The 18,696-nt window shown below is 36.8% G+C and overlaps 1 protein-coding gene across 2 annotated transcripts; it reads left to right on the top strand.

Moving 5' to 3' along the window:
• Positions 1–303: 303 nt before the first annotated feature.
• Positions 304–18,635, top strand: copb2 (COPI coat complex subunit beta 2). Of its 2 annotated transcripts, XM_003218303.4 has the most exons (22): positions 304–462; positions 1,713–1,850; positions 2,196–2,282; positions 2,387–2,513; positions 3,461–3,609; positions 4,647–4,793; positions 5,022–5,121; positions 6,390–6,532; positions 6,741–6,940; positions 7,047–7,157; positions 8,326–8,414; positions 8,505–8,611; positions 8,808–8,951; positions 9,543–9,673; positions 10,296–10,503; positions 10,748–10,858; positions 11,862–12,076; positions 14,425–14,517; positions 14,600–14,780; positions 14,873–14,941; positions 16,706–16,798; positions 18,312–18,635. In XM_003218303.4, the coding sequence occupies exons 1-22, from the start codon at positions 460–462 to the stop codon at positions 18,402–18,404; spliced, it is 2,739 nt and encodes a 912-aa protein (XP_003218351.1). In that variant the 5' UTR covers positions 304–459; the 3' UTR covers positions 18,405–18,635. The 2 variants fall into 2 exon arrangements, with proteins under 2 accessions (XP_003218351.1, XP_062832621.1); XM_062976551.1 differs by lacking the exon at positions 16,706–16,798.
• The last annotated feature ends 61 nt before the right edge of the window (positions 18,636–18,696 follow it).

Genomic DNA, 18,696 nt, shown 5'->3' with positions numbered 1-18,696 from the left:
GTTTTTTAAAAAATACTGGTAGCCAGATTGCGTTCATTTTCATCGTTTCCTCCTTTCTGCTGAAATTGTCCACATGCTTGTGAATTTCAGTGCATTCTCTGTAGTCTGGCATGATGGTCGTGAGAATGGGCCAGCTTTTCTGTGCTCTCAAATAAAATGCTGTGTCCAGGTTGGTTCAATAAGTGCTCTGCTATAGCTCAATATTGTTTCTTGGAAGTCTATGAATATGTGGTTAGTCTATCCGTTTCTTAGATCTATGGGACCTCTTTCGCTCCCTCCCTCCCTCCTCCCCTGGCAAAAGCAGCAGACTAGGCGGAAGTGCTTGAGTTGGCGTTTTCGCGTTGGCTTGGAGGTCTCGCGAGAACAGCCAAAGCCGGAAGCTCCACGTCGGTGAATTGGGCAGTGAACGAATTTGGGAGCCTCGGGAGGCTGCAGCAACCCTGAGCGGGAGCCGAAGCCATGGTGAGCCGAGGCTCCTGAAGGCCTCCGCAAGACAAATCTTGCCTTGGCATTCGGCAGAGCCCTTCCTTTGCTTCGGGGTGGGATCTTTGGGGAGGGAAAGAGGGGGAGAGGGAAAGGCCTTACTAAGAGCATCTGTCTGCAGCATGACACCACTGGGATTGCTATGGCTCAATGCTGTGGAATCGTGGGGTTTCTAGTTTGATGTGGCACCAGGCCTCATTAACAGAGGAGGCTAAAAAGACCTCAGAAAACTACAACATCCAGGGTTCCATAGCATCTGGTGGTGACGAACTGCATTCATTCTACGCTGTCGATCAGGCATGGGCAAACTTGGGAGTTGAATGGACTTCAACTCCCACCATTCACAACAGCCTCAGGCCCCTTCCTTTCCCCCCTCAGCCGCTTCAGCGTAACACCCCCATCTCCGCTCTGCCTCAACAAACTGCACAGCAGGTAGAAACCCAGCAGGTACAGCACAGAGCTGCAGTGAAAGGGAAAGCTTCACCTGTTGGTTTTATTTTCTGCCTGCTTTAATTAGAAAATTAACTGCCTGCTTTAATAAAAAATAATAAAAAACTTTATTTCTGTTCTGCTCTCTCTCCCCAATGGGGACTTAAGATGGTTCACAGCAGGCAGCAGCAAACATTCAATGCCGTAAACAAATCATAAATCATGTCATAATATATTAGACATCAACATCAAATAATAATGAAAACGTTGCAACAAATTGGGCATCTTTGTTCTTTCAAGACACTCCATACTTTTCTTGCTCTTCAAAGATTGACTGAATTTTATTTACCGTACTCAGCCAGATTGTTCCTATGGTTTTTGCAGGAGAAAATGGATATAAAAAACTCTCCTCATTCACCACTTGAGGACTTGACAATCTGCAGTTAACTTGTCAGTCTTTTCTTTGAATGAGATGCCTTTTGGAGCTGCATGTATTTAGAGTTAGAACAGTGGTTCTCAACATGTGGGTCCCCAGATGTTTTGGCCTTTAACTCCTAGAAATCCTAATAGCTGGTAAACTGGCTGGGATTTCTGGGAGTTGTAGGCCAAAACACCTGGATGTGTTAATGTTTGTAGTATGAATTGGGTTGGACTGAATTCTTGAGTTACTCAAACCAATATCTGAAAGATGTTGATTGTGTTGAGGTCAAGGCAATGTGTCTCTTGTATAAACGGCACTGGTTATTTAGAATTGGTCATCCTTCTGACATAAATATCCTAAATAATTGTTTTATTTTTAGCCTCTCCGACTTGATATAAAGCGTAAGCTCACGGCTCGATCTGACCGTGTGAAGAGTGTAGACTTACATCCTACAGAGCCATGGATGTTGGCTAGTCTTTACAATGGCAGTGTCTGTGTTTGGAATCATGAAACGCAGGTAAAGTTTCATATAAAACCTGTTGACTGATTTTTTTTGTAAAACCATAGTTTTATTGATATGCTACTACATGTGAGGCCATCATTAAATGTGGTGCAAGAATTCTATTATAGTCATCAGTGTATTTTTATCAAACTTAACAGCAATTACAGCATCTTCCTCAATCACATTGAGATATTTTCACTTGTTATGCCATTTTCCCAGTTAATTCCCTGCCCCAAAAATTTTCAATTGTGTAATTTCTTTTTCTGACAATACTGAATTTGAATGTGGCTTTTCATGTTTAGGTGGTTTTAAAAGACATTTCCATAAATTAGTAATGTAAGGTCTAATCTTTGTTTTCAGACACTAGTCAAGACCTTTGAAGTATGTGACCTGCCAGTCAGAGCAGCTAAATTTGTGGCAAGGAAGAACTGGGTTGTGACAGGAGCTGTAAGTTGGTTTTGCTTTCTCTCTGCTGTCCTGAAAAATTCAGTATTTCTGGCAGCAAATTTTGCTAAGAATCTGATTTTCATTTTGTTTTCTTTCTTTTGTAGGATGACATGCAAATAAGAGTTTTCAACTACAATACTTTGGAAAGAGTTCACATGTTTGAAGCACACTCAGATTATATTCGCTGCATTGCTGTGCATCCTACACAACCTTTCATTCTTACTAGCAGTGGTGAGAATTTAGATTTATTACTTACTGGAATCATAAAAAAAATTATAAAAGAAAGATGTTGCCTGAATGTGTGTCTTGTATGTTTCCGAAATGAATTTATTAGGATTTTCTTTCTTTTCTTTTCTTTTTTTTTTTTTTGGGGGGGGGGGGGGGGAGAGCTAAATTACATGGGACCAACAAACTTCTAAAAGACTTGAAAAGATTGTAAGGTAATTTATATAATGAGAGCTTTCTATAGAAATATTTGATTGAAAGAAACAATGAAATAAAACTTCCCTAGACTTTTAAACCTTAAAAGCCAGTAATTGGGACTTTATTTCCTGTGTCATTTGAAACTTAAGTTTTGCTTTTTAGGGTTTATTCCTGACTTGTTTGGAAGTACAACGTCAGGCAGCACAGTACATTTTAGTTTCTATAGATCAGGCACTGGCAAACTTTGGCCCTCCAGGTATTTTAGATTTCAACTCCCACAATTCCTAACAGCCTACCGCTGTTAGAAATTTTGGAAGTTGAAGTCCAAAATATCTGGAGGGGCAAAGTTTCCTCATTACTTGCTGTAGATCCAAGCAGAAACAAATGGGCTATATATCTTGGCATGAAGCTCATTCGTCATGGCTTTCAGGTGTAGTGATTGAGCATTCTAAGTTGAGCATAAGGAATCTTTTATCTTTAAACCATTGGACCAGAACTCGAATAATCCATGATCACTGATTTTAACTGGAGGAGCTGATATGACTTAGAGTCTTAACAGTAGATTGCCCACTCTATTATAGACCTTTGAGTAATGTGAGATACTAGAAGATAGGGATCTTTAATAAAATGAAAAGAAATAGTTTTTTTGTTGGTGCAGTCAGTAAACAGGCAGTTGTTAATCCAAGTTATTATTTATGAAGTTGGTAATATGGATTGAAAATCTTTCACCGAGTAACACATTTTCTTCTTGGTAGATGACATGCTGATTAAACTATGGGACTGGGACAAAAAATGGTCCTGTTCACAAGTGTTTGAAGGGCACACTCATTATGTGATGCAGATTGTCATAAATCCCAAGGACAATAACCAGTTTGCCAGTGCTTCTTTGGACAGAACAATCAAGGTACATCGATTGGTTACTTCAATGTCCAAATTATGAATTGAAAATGAAATACAGTACATTTTTTACATTGAAGATGGATATTAGCCACTTGCAACAATTGAACTGACAGCCGTTAGATTTGAAGGATTTTTAATCAGACTACTGTTTATGTTATTTAATATTCTAGAAGACAGACGCTGTGTACTAAAATATTGATTATAGTTTTTGATGCATATGTAGTGTGGATTCTGTGAAAAGAATTGTGATCCCTCAGTATTTTCATATAATTAATAGTGAAAGGTCATTACAGTTCGGTTTTTGCATTCTCACTAGTGACTGCCAGGAGAATTAGGTAGTAATGTGGAGGCTCAGCTTTATGAGGTACAGTCAATGGGTTCCAAATATTGTGGTGAGGAGAACAGTTACTTCCAAGAACAGAGATTGCCATTTTGAGTCTCATATTTACTATATGGGTGAGAGATTTGGGATGAGGACATGGAAGTGGAGAGGATGGAAAAATTGCTGTGGAGGCCATTGGATTTCAACCCCAAAGTAGATGGAGAGGACATAGATTTCTTGATTCAGCCCTTAGTGGCATCTCCACAATGAGCTAAATGTCTTCAGAGAGAACACACTGCAGAAAGTTTACTTTATGTATAAAAATATATACAAATTGAGCTGTGGTTGTTTGTTTGTTTCTTAGGACCTCTTTGAACAATTCTAAAGACATCAAAAAATCTGAAGGAATTACTATTTTAAAAGAAATTTAAAATGTGATTTTTTCTCCCATGACATTTGTATGTTTTCATCCTACCTAATTTTATTTAGAAAGATTTATGGATAAAATCCTGATAGGCCTAATATAGTTGAATCTAGTACTGAATCTAGCAGTGTAGAATCTAGTTCTTTATTTTCACTACTAAACCTGCAAAGCGAGCAGATGGTTATACATTTTACTCTCCTCTCTCTTGAAAGTTTGAAAAAGGTTCTGAAATGTTTATTTTATGTTGAAATTTTGAAGAACTAATATCTGTTGATAAATTCCATCTTCCTGCAAGGTATGGCAGCTTGGCTCTTCTTCACCCAACTTTACTTTGGAAGGCCATGAAAAAGGTGTAAATTGTATTGATTACTACAGTGGAGGTGATAAGCCATACTTGATTTCAGGAGCAGATGACCGCCTTGTTAAGATCTGGGACTATCAGGTATGTTAAACAGCCGTCCGAAGATTAAGATCTGTTGGGAGGGCACTGGCGTATATCTTTGTTAAACAGATCAACAACTAGACTAGATTCTTATGAAAATTACGGATACCCCCCCTCCCCCCCGGTACAACCTTTCATAACACTGTATTCTGGTTTATAACCATAGTGTGATTTATCGGATATTAAGAATACTGTTAAGACTTATTCATTTTTTTCTTTTTCTTCCAGAATAAAACATGTGTGCAAACTCTGGAGGGACATGCACAAAATGTGTCATGTGTTAGTTTCCATCCTGAGCTGCCTATCATCATCACTGGTTCTGAAGATGGTAACTAAGATTTTTAATTGATCTGTAAGAATCTGAAGCTAGTTTTCCATTCTTTTTTGAGAATTTTTGAGTACCAATTGTTTTTTCCTTTTGATATTGTTGTAAGCATTTTCACTTTCAGTTGCACAGTATTTAAATGTTACCTTAATCAGACATGTTATTGTCTTTCCTGCTCTGGAAACCTAGCACAGTAAGAGACTAAGAGTGCATCTACATTATAGAAGTGATGCAGTTAGTTTTACAAGATCTTGGGCCTTTGTCAAAGAGTACTGGTGCATCACCAAACTACAACTTCCATGACCTTCTTAGTATTGAGCTTTGGCAATTAATGTGGTGTCAGACTGCATTACTTTTGCTGCACTCTGTTGCTTTTAACACTGTAAATAGAATGGCAGGAATGAAAAATACAATTTGTATGTAGTTGTTGCCCAAGAGAGTTATCAGGAATTTCTGATTAGTTATGCTTACGCCAGTGTTTATTGGCATAATTTTACTATTACCCCACTTATCTAATTGTTTTACCATGCTGCTTTATCATGCTCTCATTACATAGAGTATTTTTAACTTTTACATTTGTGTAGGAACATGTATCTCGCTTTCTATTTAGCATTTTATGTTTACATTTCAAAATGATTATATCTTCAATAGAACTGGTTCAATATCTCATACATTTAAGAGGAAGAGAGGAAATGCCCCAGGCTGCTAAGGAACGAATGCAAATGAATACATTTGAAATCCTCTCAGTGTGTGAACTACAAAACTATTTCTCTAGTTTCTGGAACTAGTTTCCTGCCTTAGTATGTTTTTATTTCAGTTGTTTTCTGACTGGGAGGGTAGGATTTTAAAAACAACCCAAAAAAGGAAAGTCTGACCACTTTCATTTGGCTTTTGGTAATGTGTTTTGGAACACATTAGAGGAGTCCACATTAAGCTGTCTTGTGGAGTGTAAGATGCAGTAGGAGTTCCAGCTCAGAGCAGCTGCCTTTCAGAAATATAAGGCATGAAATAAAGTTTCAGTAATAATAATATGGTTGTTGGGGTTTATTTTTCTTTTTAAAGTAGAGATTGGGATTCTTTGGCCCTCTATATGGTTTAGACTTTCATTCTCAGGAACTTCAGCCGCTATAAGCTAGAGGTAAGGAATTATGAGCCCCAAACACCTCAGATTCCAGAGGTTTGCCTTCCCTGCTTTGAAGCATTGGAGCAATGTTGCTTAAAGCTACTCTTTCAGGGGCAGATTCATTGATGTCTTTCTTCTCTATCCAAAGGTACTGTTCGTATCTGGCATTCAAGTACTTACCGTCTGGAAAGTACTTTGAACTATGGCATGGAGCGGGTGTGGTGTGTGGCTAGCCTGAGAGGATCAAATAACGTTGCTTTGGGATATGATGAGGGAAGCATCATCGTTAAGGTACATACGTCACTTACAAAATATGTGCAATGCTTATACCTGTTATTAAGTAATATATCTTCATTAAGTAAATGGAAAACAACTTGCTCGGAATAGTGCATTTTAAATGTATCCACTTGGGAATCAATGTTTTACTCAAATTGGGGCACTAATTTCACAGGATGTTGTATATGTGCTTCCATTCTCATCCTGGTTCTTGTTTTACTAGCTCGGCCGAGAAGAGCCAGCAATGTCAATGGATGCTAATGGAAAGATTATTTGGGCAAAACATTCCGAAATTCAGCAAGCTAACCTGAAAGCAATGGGAGATGCTGAAATCAAAGATGGAGAAAGACTGCCTCTTGCTGTGAAAGATATGGGCAGCTGTGAGATATATCCTCAGACCATTCAACATAACCCTAATGGGCGGTAAGATATCTTTCAAATACTGGTAGAGTAATTTTTCTGAGTCTTCTGATAGTGCAGATATTCCCTCACTTAATTGTTCATTACTTATGTTTTTACTGCCTTCCAGGTTTGTTGTCGTATGTGGGGATGGTGAATACATAATTTACACAGCAATGGCATTGAGAAACAAAAGCTTTGGTTCTGCTCAGGAGTTTGCATGGGCGCATGACTCTTCAGAGTAAGTGCTTTGTTCAGTCTCATGTATGAGACTTAGTTTTGAACTGTGAACAGCAGTCCTTAGGAAGTATGCAGAAAAAAGTTCATGATGGCTAGTCTTGGTAGGATGGTTTCTCCAAATTAGAATTTGAGGTAGCAGCATCCTTCCTGTGCAGGATGTGTCATTTTCTACCTGCAGGAAATCTCAGAAGAATGGAACTCTTTGCCTGATTGCATTCACATCTGTGACATGATGAATAGGTCTGCTGGGATTTTGGAAAGCAGTGTCTTAGCAGAGTTTTAGTTACTGATCCTGAGCATGTGTCTTGCTGATCCAAGGGTGCACTGTTTTCTATTTTTCCATGTTTTGTGACACTTTTTACAATACACTTTTCATGGTGCCCAGATACAGGCAGATTTATCTCTTTGGGACCTGGACAGTATATGGTACAGGCCTGTGTGGGTACTACAACCTGCCAACAACATCTGCCCCGAAGTGCCCAACCCTCTCAATACCCGATCTTTATACAGTAAAATTGGTAGACAGATATCTCTACTGGTGAGAATCGTGCCTTTTGACATGTAGGGTGCATTCCAAACTTTAAAGTATATGACTTGTTCCTAAAAGATTTCAAACTCATTTGAATCTATTGAATATTTTATTTTTTTCTCTTGAATATATTTTATACTTCGGTATGAAACCTCTCATTTCAATATTCAACCATTATTGCAGTAGGTACAATGCCTAATTTAAGGCACACCCATATAAGTCTATTTTTAGTCCCAACTGGAGTAGACAATTGAATCAGTATCAGCGGCATATTAAGTTATCAATAATTCGGTTTACTTGATTTGGGCTTGACAATAGTGGTCGGAATTAAGCTGAACCTTGTTGTTCCCTGATGTGGGTGGGTTGTTGGGAGCTGCACTTGAACCCCTAGAGGTCTACACAGTTCTCATGACTAGTTTAGAAAATAATGTGTGGAGTCAACTACATTCTGTCAGATCTATTCTCATTCCAAGTCACACTTGCTCTTGGACCCTTGAAAACTGGGAATGACTAACCGAGCTGAAAGACCCTTAGCAGCTTTTGTGCAGTCAGAATGCCACCATAGTCTACTCCCAACATCTTGTGATTATTTGGTTAAATGAACTTTTTTACCCTATGGGATGAATTTGTTTTTGTGCAGGTATGCAATTCGGGAAAGCAACAGCAGTGTCAAAATATTCAAAAACTTCAAAGAAAAGAAGTCCTTTAAACCTGACTTTGGAGCAGAAGGCACGTTATGCTTAATACTATTCTTTGCCATTTTGAGCATTTTCTAGTAGTCTTTTAACTAAACTGACTTTTGTTTTTTCTCTCCTTCAGGTATCTATGGTGGTTTTTTGTTGGGTGTCCGATCTGTCAATGGCTTGGCATTTTATGACTGGGAAAATACAGAGCTGATACGGAGAATTGAAATACAGCCCAAACATGTGAGTTTGAACCTGTTATGTTTTGCTGAATTAAAGATTTCTTGGGTATTAATTTGGATTCTGTTAGAGAGAAGTGAAAAATGTTGTGAATACTTACAATAGAAAGTAGCATGTCCTGTCTTCTCAGTGCTGTGAGTTAAATATTTCTTCTTGACCCATCCAGTACCTTAAAGGTCATTCTGTTGTTTTGATGTAGATTTTCTGGTCTGACTCTGGGGAACTTGTCTGCATAGCTACAGAAGAATCATTTTTCATTCTGAAGTATCTTTCTGAGAAAGTGGCCGCAGCACAGGAGACACATGAGGGAGTCACTGAAGATGGCATTGAAGATGCCTTTGAGGTAACTGTAGTGATGAATAAGCAGTTTGGGATCTGATCCCTTATCTGTAGAAACTAATACTGCAGATTTGGGGAGGGGGGAGTGTGGGACAAACATGTTTTGTTTTTAAATAGATTCTGTTATATAGGTTATGTAGTACAAGGTGCCTCTTCAGCCAGAGTATGGAAACACATGGGGCTGACTTGGCCAATCGGCTATTTAGTATATGCTAACAGCGATACATCTTTCTATGAATATGGATAGTATAGTAGTTTGAATTAGTATATTTTGCTAATGCCTTTTGAAGTATTGTTAAAGCTATCTAATCCACCTCACATAATTTCTTGTGCCACACTCCATTAAGCGCAGTCTTGTCAATCATTAGTTCAAACTTCATGTCACTGGTACAGTGGCAGAATAACTAATTTATCAGTTTTACATTTTGAGACAAGTCTTCATTTATATGGAACACATTCCACTCTCATTGGAAGGGACCATGAAGTCATTATAATAAAGCTCCTGTTTGATGAAATCTTTTTGAAGGGCCCAGTCCTTTTGTATAGCATAAAAATAAAGCCAAAATGGCACCAAAATAAAGTTGTTGTTTTTTAGGTACTTGGTGAAATCCAAGAGATTGTGAAAACAGGATTGTGGGTAGGTGACTGTTTCATTTACACCAGTTCTGTGAACAGACTGAACTACTATGTTGGAGGAGAAATAGTCACCATTGCACATTTGGACCGGTGAGCATCAGTGGTCTATTTATAGTATCCTTGCTGACGAGAAATTACTCTGTCATTTGGAGTTTTCTATCATGTTCTTTTATATATATAATTCTTGGCATTTTCAAGAGAAATCTTAATACTGCAATGTGTAGTTGCTATGCCAGAGATGGGCAAGAATGTAATCCATAGATGAAGCCTAAGATTGCAAAACCTGATTGTGGCTTACTCTATCTGCAATTCAGAGTTGCATATAGTGTCTTGTGCAAGTGTCCAAGTCTCTGATGTGTTGGCAATTGGGAAATGAAAGAATTCTGGAGTTATTCAGTAGAAACTCAAAAGAAAATCTGCTTCAGTAAGCAGATTTTCTTTTGAGTTTCTACTGAATACATTTTCTGTCATTAGTTATCTATTTTGACCTACAAAAGATTTAATACAAACTTTATGAGTATGCCATAACGTCACAGCTTATTGTTTACTTAAATAAACACTATCCCTGATCATTTAGAGTGCTTCTCAGATTTCTGTTACTGTAAATCATTTATTTATTTTATATACTGCCCTTCTCCCTCAGGGGGACCTAGAGCCTTTTACCTTTATTAAATAAATTCATTTCTTTTCTTCTCTTTTTTTCTCCTTTAAGAACAATGTATTTACTGGGGTATATCCCGAAAGACAACAGACTTTATCTTGGTGACAAAGAATTAAATATAGTGAGTTATTCCTTGCTAGTCTCAGTGCTAGAGTACCAGACTGCTGTTATGAGGAGAGACTTCAGTATGGCCGACAAAGTACTTCCCACAATTCCAAAGGAACAGAGGACCAGGGTTGCACATTTCCTTGAGAAACAGGTAAAAGCATTTGTCATAACTAAATTATTAATAAAAGGCTATAGGTTTGTAGTTTTATAAAATCGGAAATGGCTGCAATTCAATTTAGCATGACTGGGCAAACATAAAAGTTAGGTACTTAAATGCATCTCTAAATATTTATCACTGTAAGACAAAAGTGGATTTTGATCCAGATGTGCATCAGATTAATTTTCCGTGGGTGATACCAAAGTTCCTTAATGTACTGTTTTAAATATTTATCCAGGGGTTCAAGCAGCAAGCTCTTGCAGTCTCTACAGATCCAGAACATCGCTTTGAACTTGCTCTTCAACTTGGTGAACTTAAGATTGCTTATCAACTTGCAGTGGAAGCAGAGGTACATTGAAAGAATTTTAAAAACACAAGATGAGTTCAGAATCAAAATGTTCATGTTTAGATGCAGACAAGCAGATGGATGAGATAAGTGGTGCTCTGGATGCACAAGAACTTGGTGAACTCTTGGTTGCTCATTGTCCAAGTGGAACTGAATTTGAATAAGCTGTAGACCGTACATTGATGAGTTTTCATACAGTGAGCACAGCACTCGATGCTTCATAATGCTTAATGTTGGGAGAATAGGAAGATGCTTTCCCCAAATTTTGGCAGTCGATTATCTTAAAAGAGAGTGTCAATTCGTCGCAGTCATTCTGAATATTATGGGAATCTTCATTTCAATTTTCCAAAATATAAAGTAATCAGGCCTGAATTGGTGCCAAGTTTTTTCCTGCATTTAGTTTACCGATCATTATAAGAAGGTCAAACAGTCCCTGAGTTACAAACATCCCACTTACAAAGAACTCACAGTTAAGAACGGGGGTGAGACAACAGGAAGTGAGGGGAAATCTTAACCCTATTATCACCAGTCCTTGTTTCAATGACAACCCAAAATTTTCAAAATTCAATTGTCACATGAAAGTGTCAATTGTCAAAGGGATTTCACTTCACAAAAAATGAAGTGAAATCTTCTGAACAGGATCACAGAAGCAAAATAAACATTACAAGGATGCTAATCCTTCCCTATGTTATCTAAAACTAAAAAAAGGCTAGAGTTACACTTTAAAAAGTTACCAGTTCTAATTTGCCTACAAATTCAACTTAAAAACAAACTTAAAGAACTTACCTTGTTTGTAACCTGGGACTGCCTGAACTGAGGTGGATCTTTTTAGCACTAATTGTTTGTAATTGTACAAAGAACGGATAGCTCTTGTATAATAAAATAGTGGCATAATGATTTGCTGTTGGTCTTGTACTGTAGGTAAAACGTTCAGTGGAAAGAATACCACTGAGCTAAATTCAAACAACACTGAAAACACAAATTTGCTTTTTTTTTTTTTTTACAGTCTGAACAGAAATGGAAGCAACTGGCTGAGCTTGCTATCAACAAATGCCAGTTCGGCCTTGCCCAGGAGTGCCTGCATCATGCGCAGGACTATGGCGGCTTACTTCTTTTGGCCACAGCTTCAGGAAATACCAGCATGGTGAACAAGCTAGCAGAGGGAGCAGAAAAAGACGGGAAGAACAATGTAGCATTTATGAGCTACTTCCTGCAAGGAAAGTAAGTAGCCAGAAGAGATTAAAAAAAAACAACAAAACCTAGCATATGGGGAAAATATTATATATATTTATATACACATATGGGGAATATATATATATATATATACACACACACACACACACACATACACATATATACATATAACATACACATAAAGTCTTGCGTATCCAACCCTTGCTTATCCAACATTCTGTATTATCCAAGGCAGTTTGCCTTTTAGTAGTCAATGTTTTCAATACATTGTGATGTTTTGGTGCTACATCGTAAATACAGTAATTACTACATAACGTTGCCATGTATTGAGCTGCGATTTCTGTTGATTTGTTGTAAAACATGTTTTCATGCTTAATTTGTAAAATCATAACGTAATTTGATTTTCCTTAATCCCTCTTTATTATCCAACATTTTTGCTTATCCAATGTTCTGCCGGCCCGTTTATGTTGGATAACTAAGAGTCTACTGTATATATCATACATGCATACTCGGGGAACACATGAGCTTCCAAATTACTTAAACTGTAGTATTAGTATTTGATCACGATGCTGTTTTTGTGGCAAACTGAGAAAACCCAACTACAGTAGTATGTCAAATGGTCTACTAGTTCCTACAAAGTTGCTCACATCAGTATACTGCAAAATAGTTCCATGTGGGATAAAATGCTGGTTTCAGATTGGGGAGTATTCTTCTGACAACCTGAAGTCCTTCTAAAAAAATCACAGGTGTGTTGAGGTCTTGTGTCAGATTCAGAAGTGGTAGCTGGGTTAGCCAGGGCTACTGCACTATAAAGATTCTACTGGTTAGATTTCTTTCTTACTCTTTCTCCATGTGTAGCTTTTTCTGTCCTTTACTTACTCATAATTGTCATGTACTATCTCCATAATAAAGCAAGAGCGTGAATCATTTTATTTTATTTATTTTATTTAATCACTATTATTTACTAATAGCATTTATGTATTGCATCTCATTCACAAGAGGCTCCAAGGGCAATGAACCAATAAAAACAATTTAAAGATAAAACTCACTTCTCTTGTTAAACTCCTGATGTAGGTCATTTAACAAGGCTATTTCTGTCATATGGCATTGGATTGCAAATACCAGCAGTCTTATTCAGGATAACTAAAGGTAACAGTTGTAGTTCAATACATCTGGAGACTCACAATTTCCACTTCTGTTCTAATTGCAACCCTTTAAACCAGTGGTTCCCAACTTTTTTTTTGACCAGGGACCACTTTGACCAGGGACTACAAAGGAGTGGAAATAAAATAAAATAAATAAATGAAGAGGAAGGAGGTTCACAGACTGAATTTTCGTTCTTGCGGCCCACAGGTTGAGAACCACTGCTTTAAAATATTCCATATTAAGAGCAATCATAGGATTATAAATGCTTCTGAGGATTTGAAGGATTTGATTAGGTTAGAGAAGACTTGTGAGATGATGCGATGAACATCTTTAAATATCTGAAGGGATACATGTGGAGAATTGAGTGAGCTTTCTCCTCAGCTCTACTCCAACTGATAGGACATGATACAGTGGATTGAAATTACAAGAAAAGAGGTTTTGATTAAATATTAAAAGTTCCTAACAGTAATATTAGTTTGACAGTTGAAAAAGCCTATCCTGTAAGGTTATTTAGCTTTCTTTTGTTGGAAAGGTTAGGTGATTGCTTTTCAGGAATGTTGTATTTGTGGGAAGTCAGTTGAATTAGATGGCTGTTTTGGTCACAGATTCTTTGATCTCCCTTTCTAGGTCTGATAATATTGCAAAATAATGTTAAATGCAGTCTTTCTTCTCATTTACTCTTGTTCAGTCTCTCAGTCAGGTTTGTACAACTTAGATTTACAGACCTGATCTTGTTCTTCACTAGAGTCCTAAGGTCACCCTTTGATGCTGCATGTAAAATAATGGTTAATAACAGAATTGGAATACAGATTGGGAAATAGGTTACTTCTGAGGCATTCTCTATACAAGAATTGGTTTTCTGTAGCAGAAACAGATCTTACATTCTCTCTTCTGATTTCCTAATGTCTCAAATCTTATTTAGCCTCCTATATTTTATTTTTATTTCTTTGAAAATATTTCCATGTATAATGTACAGGACAGTTGGCTTTCCTGTTTTTACGGTCTAGTGAATTAATAATTAAAATCTCAACTTTTGCATTCCCTCACCATTGGCTATTCTAGCTGGGGTTGCCTAATGTTTTAGCTCAAAATATCCAGAATGAAGCATATTGAGGAAAGCTAAATGTACTTTATTTATAGATAAAAATTAAGTCTTTAACATGTATTTCAATCATATTAACCAAAATTGAACGAATGAAAAAATGACCATCTTTTCCAATATATTATAGGCTTGACAGCTGTCTTGAGCTCTTGATAAAAACTGGACGCTTACCAGAAGCTGCTTTCTTAGCACGAACATATTTGCCGAGCCAAGTTTCAAGGTAACTCTGAAATGTGTGCATTTAATAAAAATATTTTGCTTATAACCAAGCTGCTTACAATGGCCATCTGTTCCATTTATAGGGTTGTAAAACTGTGGAGAGAGAATCTGTCTAAAGTCAACCAGAAAGCTGCTGAATCCCTGGCTGATCCCACTGAATATGAAAATTTGTTCCCAGGATTAAAAGAAGCTTTTGTTGCTGAAGAATATATCAAGAGCTCACAAACTGCTTTGCGCCCAGCCAGTGAATATCCACTAGTCACTGTAAGTAAAGCAAATTTTGAACCTTTCCATGTGGCAAACAGCAACAAACATTTGCAAGAATCTTTGCTTATATCTGTTATTTTCTTTAATAGCCAAATGAAGAAAGAAACGTTCTGGAAGAAGCCAAAAATTTCACGCCACAAAAAGCAGAAATATTTGAGGTCAGTGTTAATAACTGTTATTCCTGATTGTTGTTGGCAATAAGAACTTTAGATTCCATGCTTTCACATGTAGATTTTTTTTTCCTTTTGAATGGATAGGTTAAAACCAAATCCAAACAAAAGGGTTGCTCATTCTGCTGACTCATGTTAAGATTCACTTTGGTGAAAAAATATTGCTGCATTGTTGTTTTGCTAACTGTTTTAGTTAACAGTGTTTAACAGAATTCTTGATTGCCATCAAATACCTTTGCTTTACATAGATAACTTGCTACAACTTGACCTGACTTAGGTATTTTAAATCTGTCACCTATCTGCATGTTGCTGCATTTCTCATCATCAAAGTTGATTCATGTACTCAGAAATAGCATTAAGTAGAGGTTCCAGAATGCTCATGTAATAATTGTTAATTTGGGGAAATTCAAATAAAACAGCCCTATAATGTCAGCCTGTGAATCAGTACTGGCTGTAAATAAAAATGCCAGTGTTGTATCTGTGAATTAAACAGTTGAGCCAGATTTGTTTTGAATGTAATTATATGTGTGTTAATAGGGGCAGAATTAGTTAAAAGATATCAATGTAATACATTAGAACAGTGTTGTCTAAATGTTTGTATATAAACATAACATTGGTAAAGAACTTAATATACAGTTACAGTATGTATGCCCTTTTCTTTCTTCATCTGCTGTAAAGGAGATGTGAATAATGGGAAAAGGAAAAATACTGTTACTATTTCAAAATACTATCTTATCTTGTAAGAGTTGCCAATAAGAAATTTGGCTATATATGTGTTGTTTCTTTGGGATAATAAAATGCTACACTTTTATTATTTACCAAGCCAACTGCATACATGGAACATATCAAACTTTGTAACTTTCATATGTTTCTAATTATTGACAAAGAGGCAAGAATGTTTTAAAAATGAATGGGACCAGCCACACTGTAAATATAATTTACAGCTCTATGTATTTAGGCTTTGTTTCAATTCATGATTATTTGGTTTAAACTAAGGGCTTGAAAGATTAAAAATAGTAGTTTCTTTGTCTTGAAGGAAGAGTAGCGACAATCGTTAGTTGTGAAGCATTCCAGACATGAGTGAAACTATGTTTAAGATGTCACAAACCATATTTTAAGGCAAGAATCAAACTGTGGCCCTCTAACTCTCAGAATTACTGATCATCATTGAATATGTTGACTAGGGCTTCTGGGAGTTGGAGGCCCAAACAGCTGGAGGGCTGGAGTTTGAGGATGCCTGGTTTAATGTAACTTGAATGTGTGTGTTTCTATTAAGGGAAGTCAAAATCCTTTATTCAGAATGTTGACCAATTACTTATTGCATCAAAATAGGCACAACTGTTGGTTCTAATTTCAGTTCAATACAAAAAAGCCAGAATCTAAAACTGCAGTCAGAATCTGATATAGTCAACCACAGATTCCAGTATTCACAACTTGAAAAAAATATTTTTAAAAACTTCAAAGACACATTGACAGCATTTTACTGTGTCATTGTATATAATGGGACTGGAGAATCCCTAGATTTTGATATCCATTTGGGGGGAGCAGTAGATCTTAAAACCAAACTCCTGGGGATACCAAGCTATATATCATTAGAATGTGTGATTGGATCAAACCGAAAGTGTACATTTTTGTATATGACCTTCTCCATGTCAAGGAATGAGAGGCTCATCATGGCTGGTCATGTGATCCAGCTTTTCTTTAGACAAACCTTCATCAAATATTTGAAAGCCTTTCCTTTTTCATCATAAGGAGTCAGAAGAAGAAGAACTAATACCTACAGCTAAGCCTGTGACAGTTCCTCCATTTGCAGGGAAGGATCCAATTGAAACAAAAGATGAAAAGGTAAAAGTGCGAGTTTACAAACAGAAATAATTCAGTTAGGAGGATTTCTTCCTGTTAGCAATTATTTCTGTTGTTTTGAGTTACTCGGACAGTACCAAAATTAAATCTAGAAGCTACACAGAATGAGGTAACAGTTAAATTGAGAAATATTTTGGCTCTCTTGTTTCAGATTATGATTCTCTTATTGCATTTTGAATTTAATAACAATACTTAATCTCCTTATCAATTATTCCTTCTTCAGAGTAGAGCTGTGTGTGTACCTTAGAAATAAATACTGCACAGTCACAGCAAGTGTGTCTTATAAACAATTATTTCTCTCAGTTGGTGAGAGTCCTTTCCAACCAACTCAAAATGAATCTTCGCCATAGATGTCCTTTGTGTACATACTGTACACTCGGTATATCTTGTCAGCTAAATCAAAATTAGTTTCAATATTTAATCAGGCCAGCAATAAGCTTAATGACAGTCCTTCACATTATCAGATTTTTGAAAATACATTAGTTGTGTCAATATACAGAATTGTGAATCATTACTGTCTCACAGATAAACAGCAACAGATACTGGTGTAAGATAATAAATTACAACCCCTGCAACAATGGAAAGTCATAGTTAAATCTACCCATCCAACACCCTTATACCACCATGATAGATGTTGCTCAGGTATCTGCTTAAATGGAATAAAAAGGAGTGACTTGCACTACTGTAGTGGTTTGAATTTATTCTGTCACTGATCCAGTAGACTGTACCAATCCCTATTCCTTCCCATGCTACAAACAGAGAAATAATTCAGCCTTGCTAATTACTTCTAAACCTGAGACAATGTTTTGGAACATCACACAACACCCTCAAAATAGTGTCATGGTTTCAAACAAGGGTCCTCTCTCAATTGTCCAGTCTAGTACCATTCCGTTCTCTCCAAATGTGCTATATTTTTGCAGAGCCCCAGAGGGGTGGGTCAGTTACACAGCTTCATAACTTTTTCACATGTTTAAAGCAAATTGTGGAGTTTGTTTCCAAAAGGTATCAAACCAAACAAGTTTGAAAAATGAGTTATAGATGGCAGCACATTGTTGGGTAGGACTAGAATATTATTCACAGATCAAATCTATCAAAATGTATAGAATCATTTTGATACAGGGTTTGGAAAATTGCATTTTATAGCAAAAGAATGCACATCCTCAGCACGTTGTTTTCAATTCCTGTAAAATTTGCTCAGATACCTTTTGGAAACAAATTCCACAATTGGACAATATTGGATACTAGGAATCCTGGTTTGCAGCATTTGTTACTTGGCTTAGGGGAACACTGCAAAATGTTTTCAAACTTCACCACAGGTTTACCTAAACCATCCTACATATAGGACTGAGTCTTCTGCATAATTATTTGTGGCTACAGCAAAGCCAGTGTCCATTCAGCTGTGACTCTTCTCTTCAAATGATATAGAAGCTTTATGTTGAATAGAAGAAATTCTTTGTGTAAGACGAGGCATCTAACCATGTACTTCCTGCCCTAGGCATTGCTGGAACTGGATGAAGACTTGGATAACTTAGACCTGGAGGATATTGATACTACCGATATTAATTTGGATGAAGAGATGTCTGACTAAACTTTTAAAGAAAGACCAAAAACCCTACAAATTACTTTGTACTAACTTCATTGTTAGTGCAGTCTTCATGGTGGAAAGTGGCTTGACTTTTTTATATATATACTTTACTTGGATGAAGTAGGAAGGAGTAGATGTTCAAAAAATCTTCTATTTCTGTTTCATATACCTCCTTATGCTATTACAAGCTCGTGCTACATGAAGAAAGTCCTTTAATAAATGTTTTTAAAATTCTCTTTCAGTGTTTTCCCTGCAAAGTGTTAATTTAATTTTTAAAAAACCTAGAATACTTCAG

The sequence above is a fragment of the Anolis carolinensis genome, chromosome 3, assembly GCF_035594765.1.
Source record: "Anolis carolinensis isolate JA03-04 chromosome 3, rAnoCar3.1.pri, whole genome shotgun sequence".
Taxonomy (NCBI): Eukaryota; Metazoa; Chordata; class Lepidosauria; order Squamata; family Dactyloidae; genus Anolis; species Anolis carolinensis.
Note: the sequence above shows the minus strand (reverse complement) of the source record. Positions and strands in the feature narration are given on the sequence as shown.

What these genes read in the sequence shown, in the direction of transcription:
- copb2 (XM_003218303.4), top strand. An exon ending in AGGGAAGCATCATCGTTAAG is followed by an intron (nt 6,533 to 6,740) that starts GTACATACGTCA and finishes TTGTTTTACTAG; the next exon opens with CTCGGCCGAGAAGAGCCAGC. An exon ending in AGCTACTTCCTGCAAGGAAA is followed by an intron (nt 12,077 to 14,424) that starts GTAAGTAGCCAG and finishes AATATATTATAG; the next exon opens with GCTTGACAGCTGTCTTGAGC.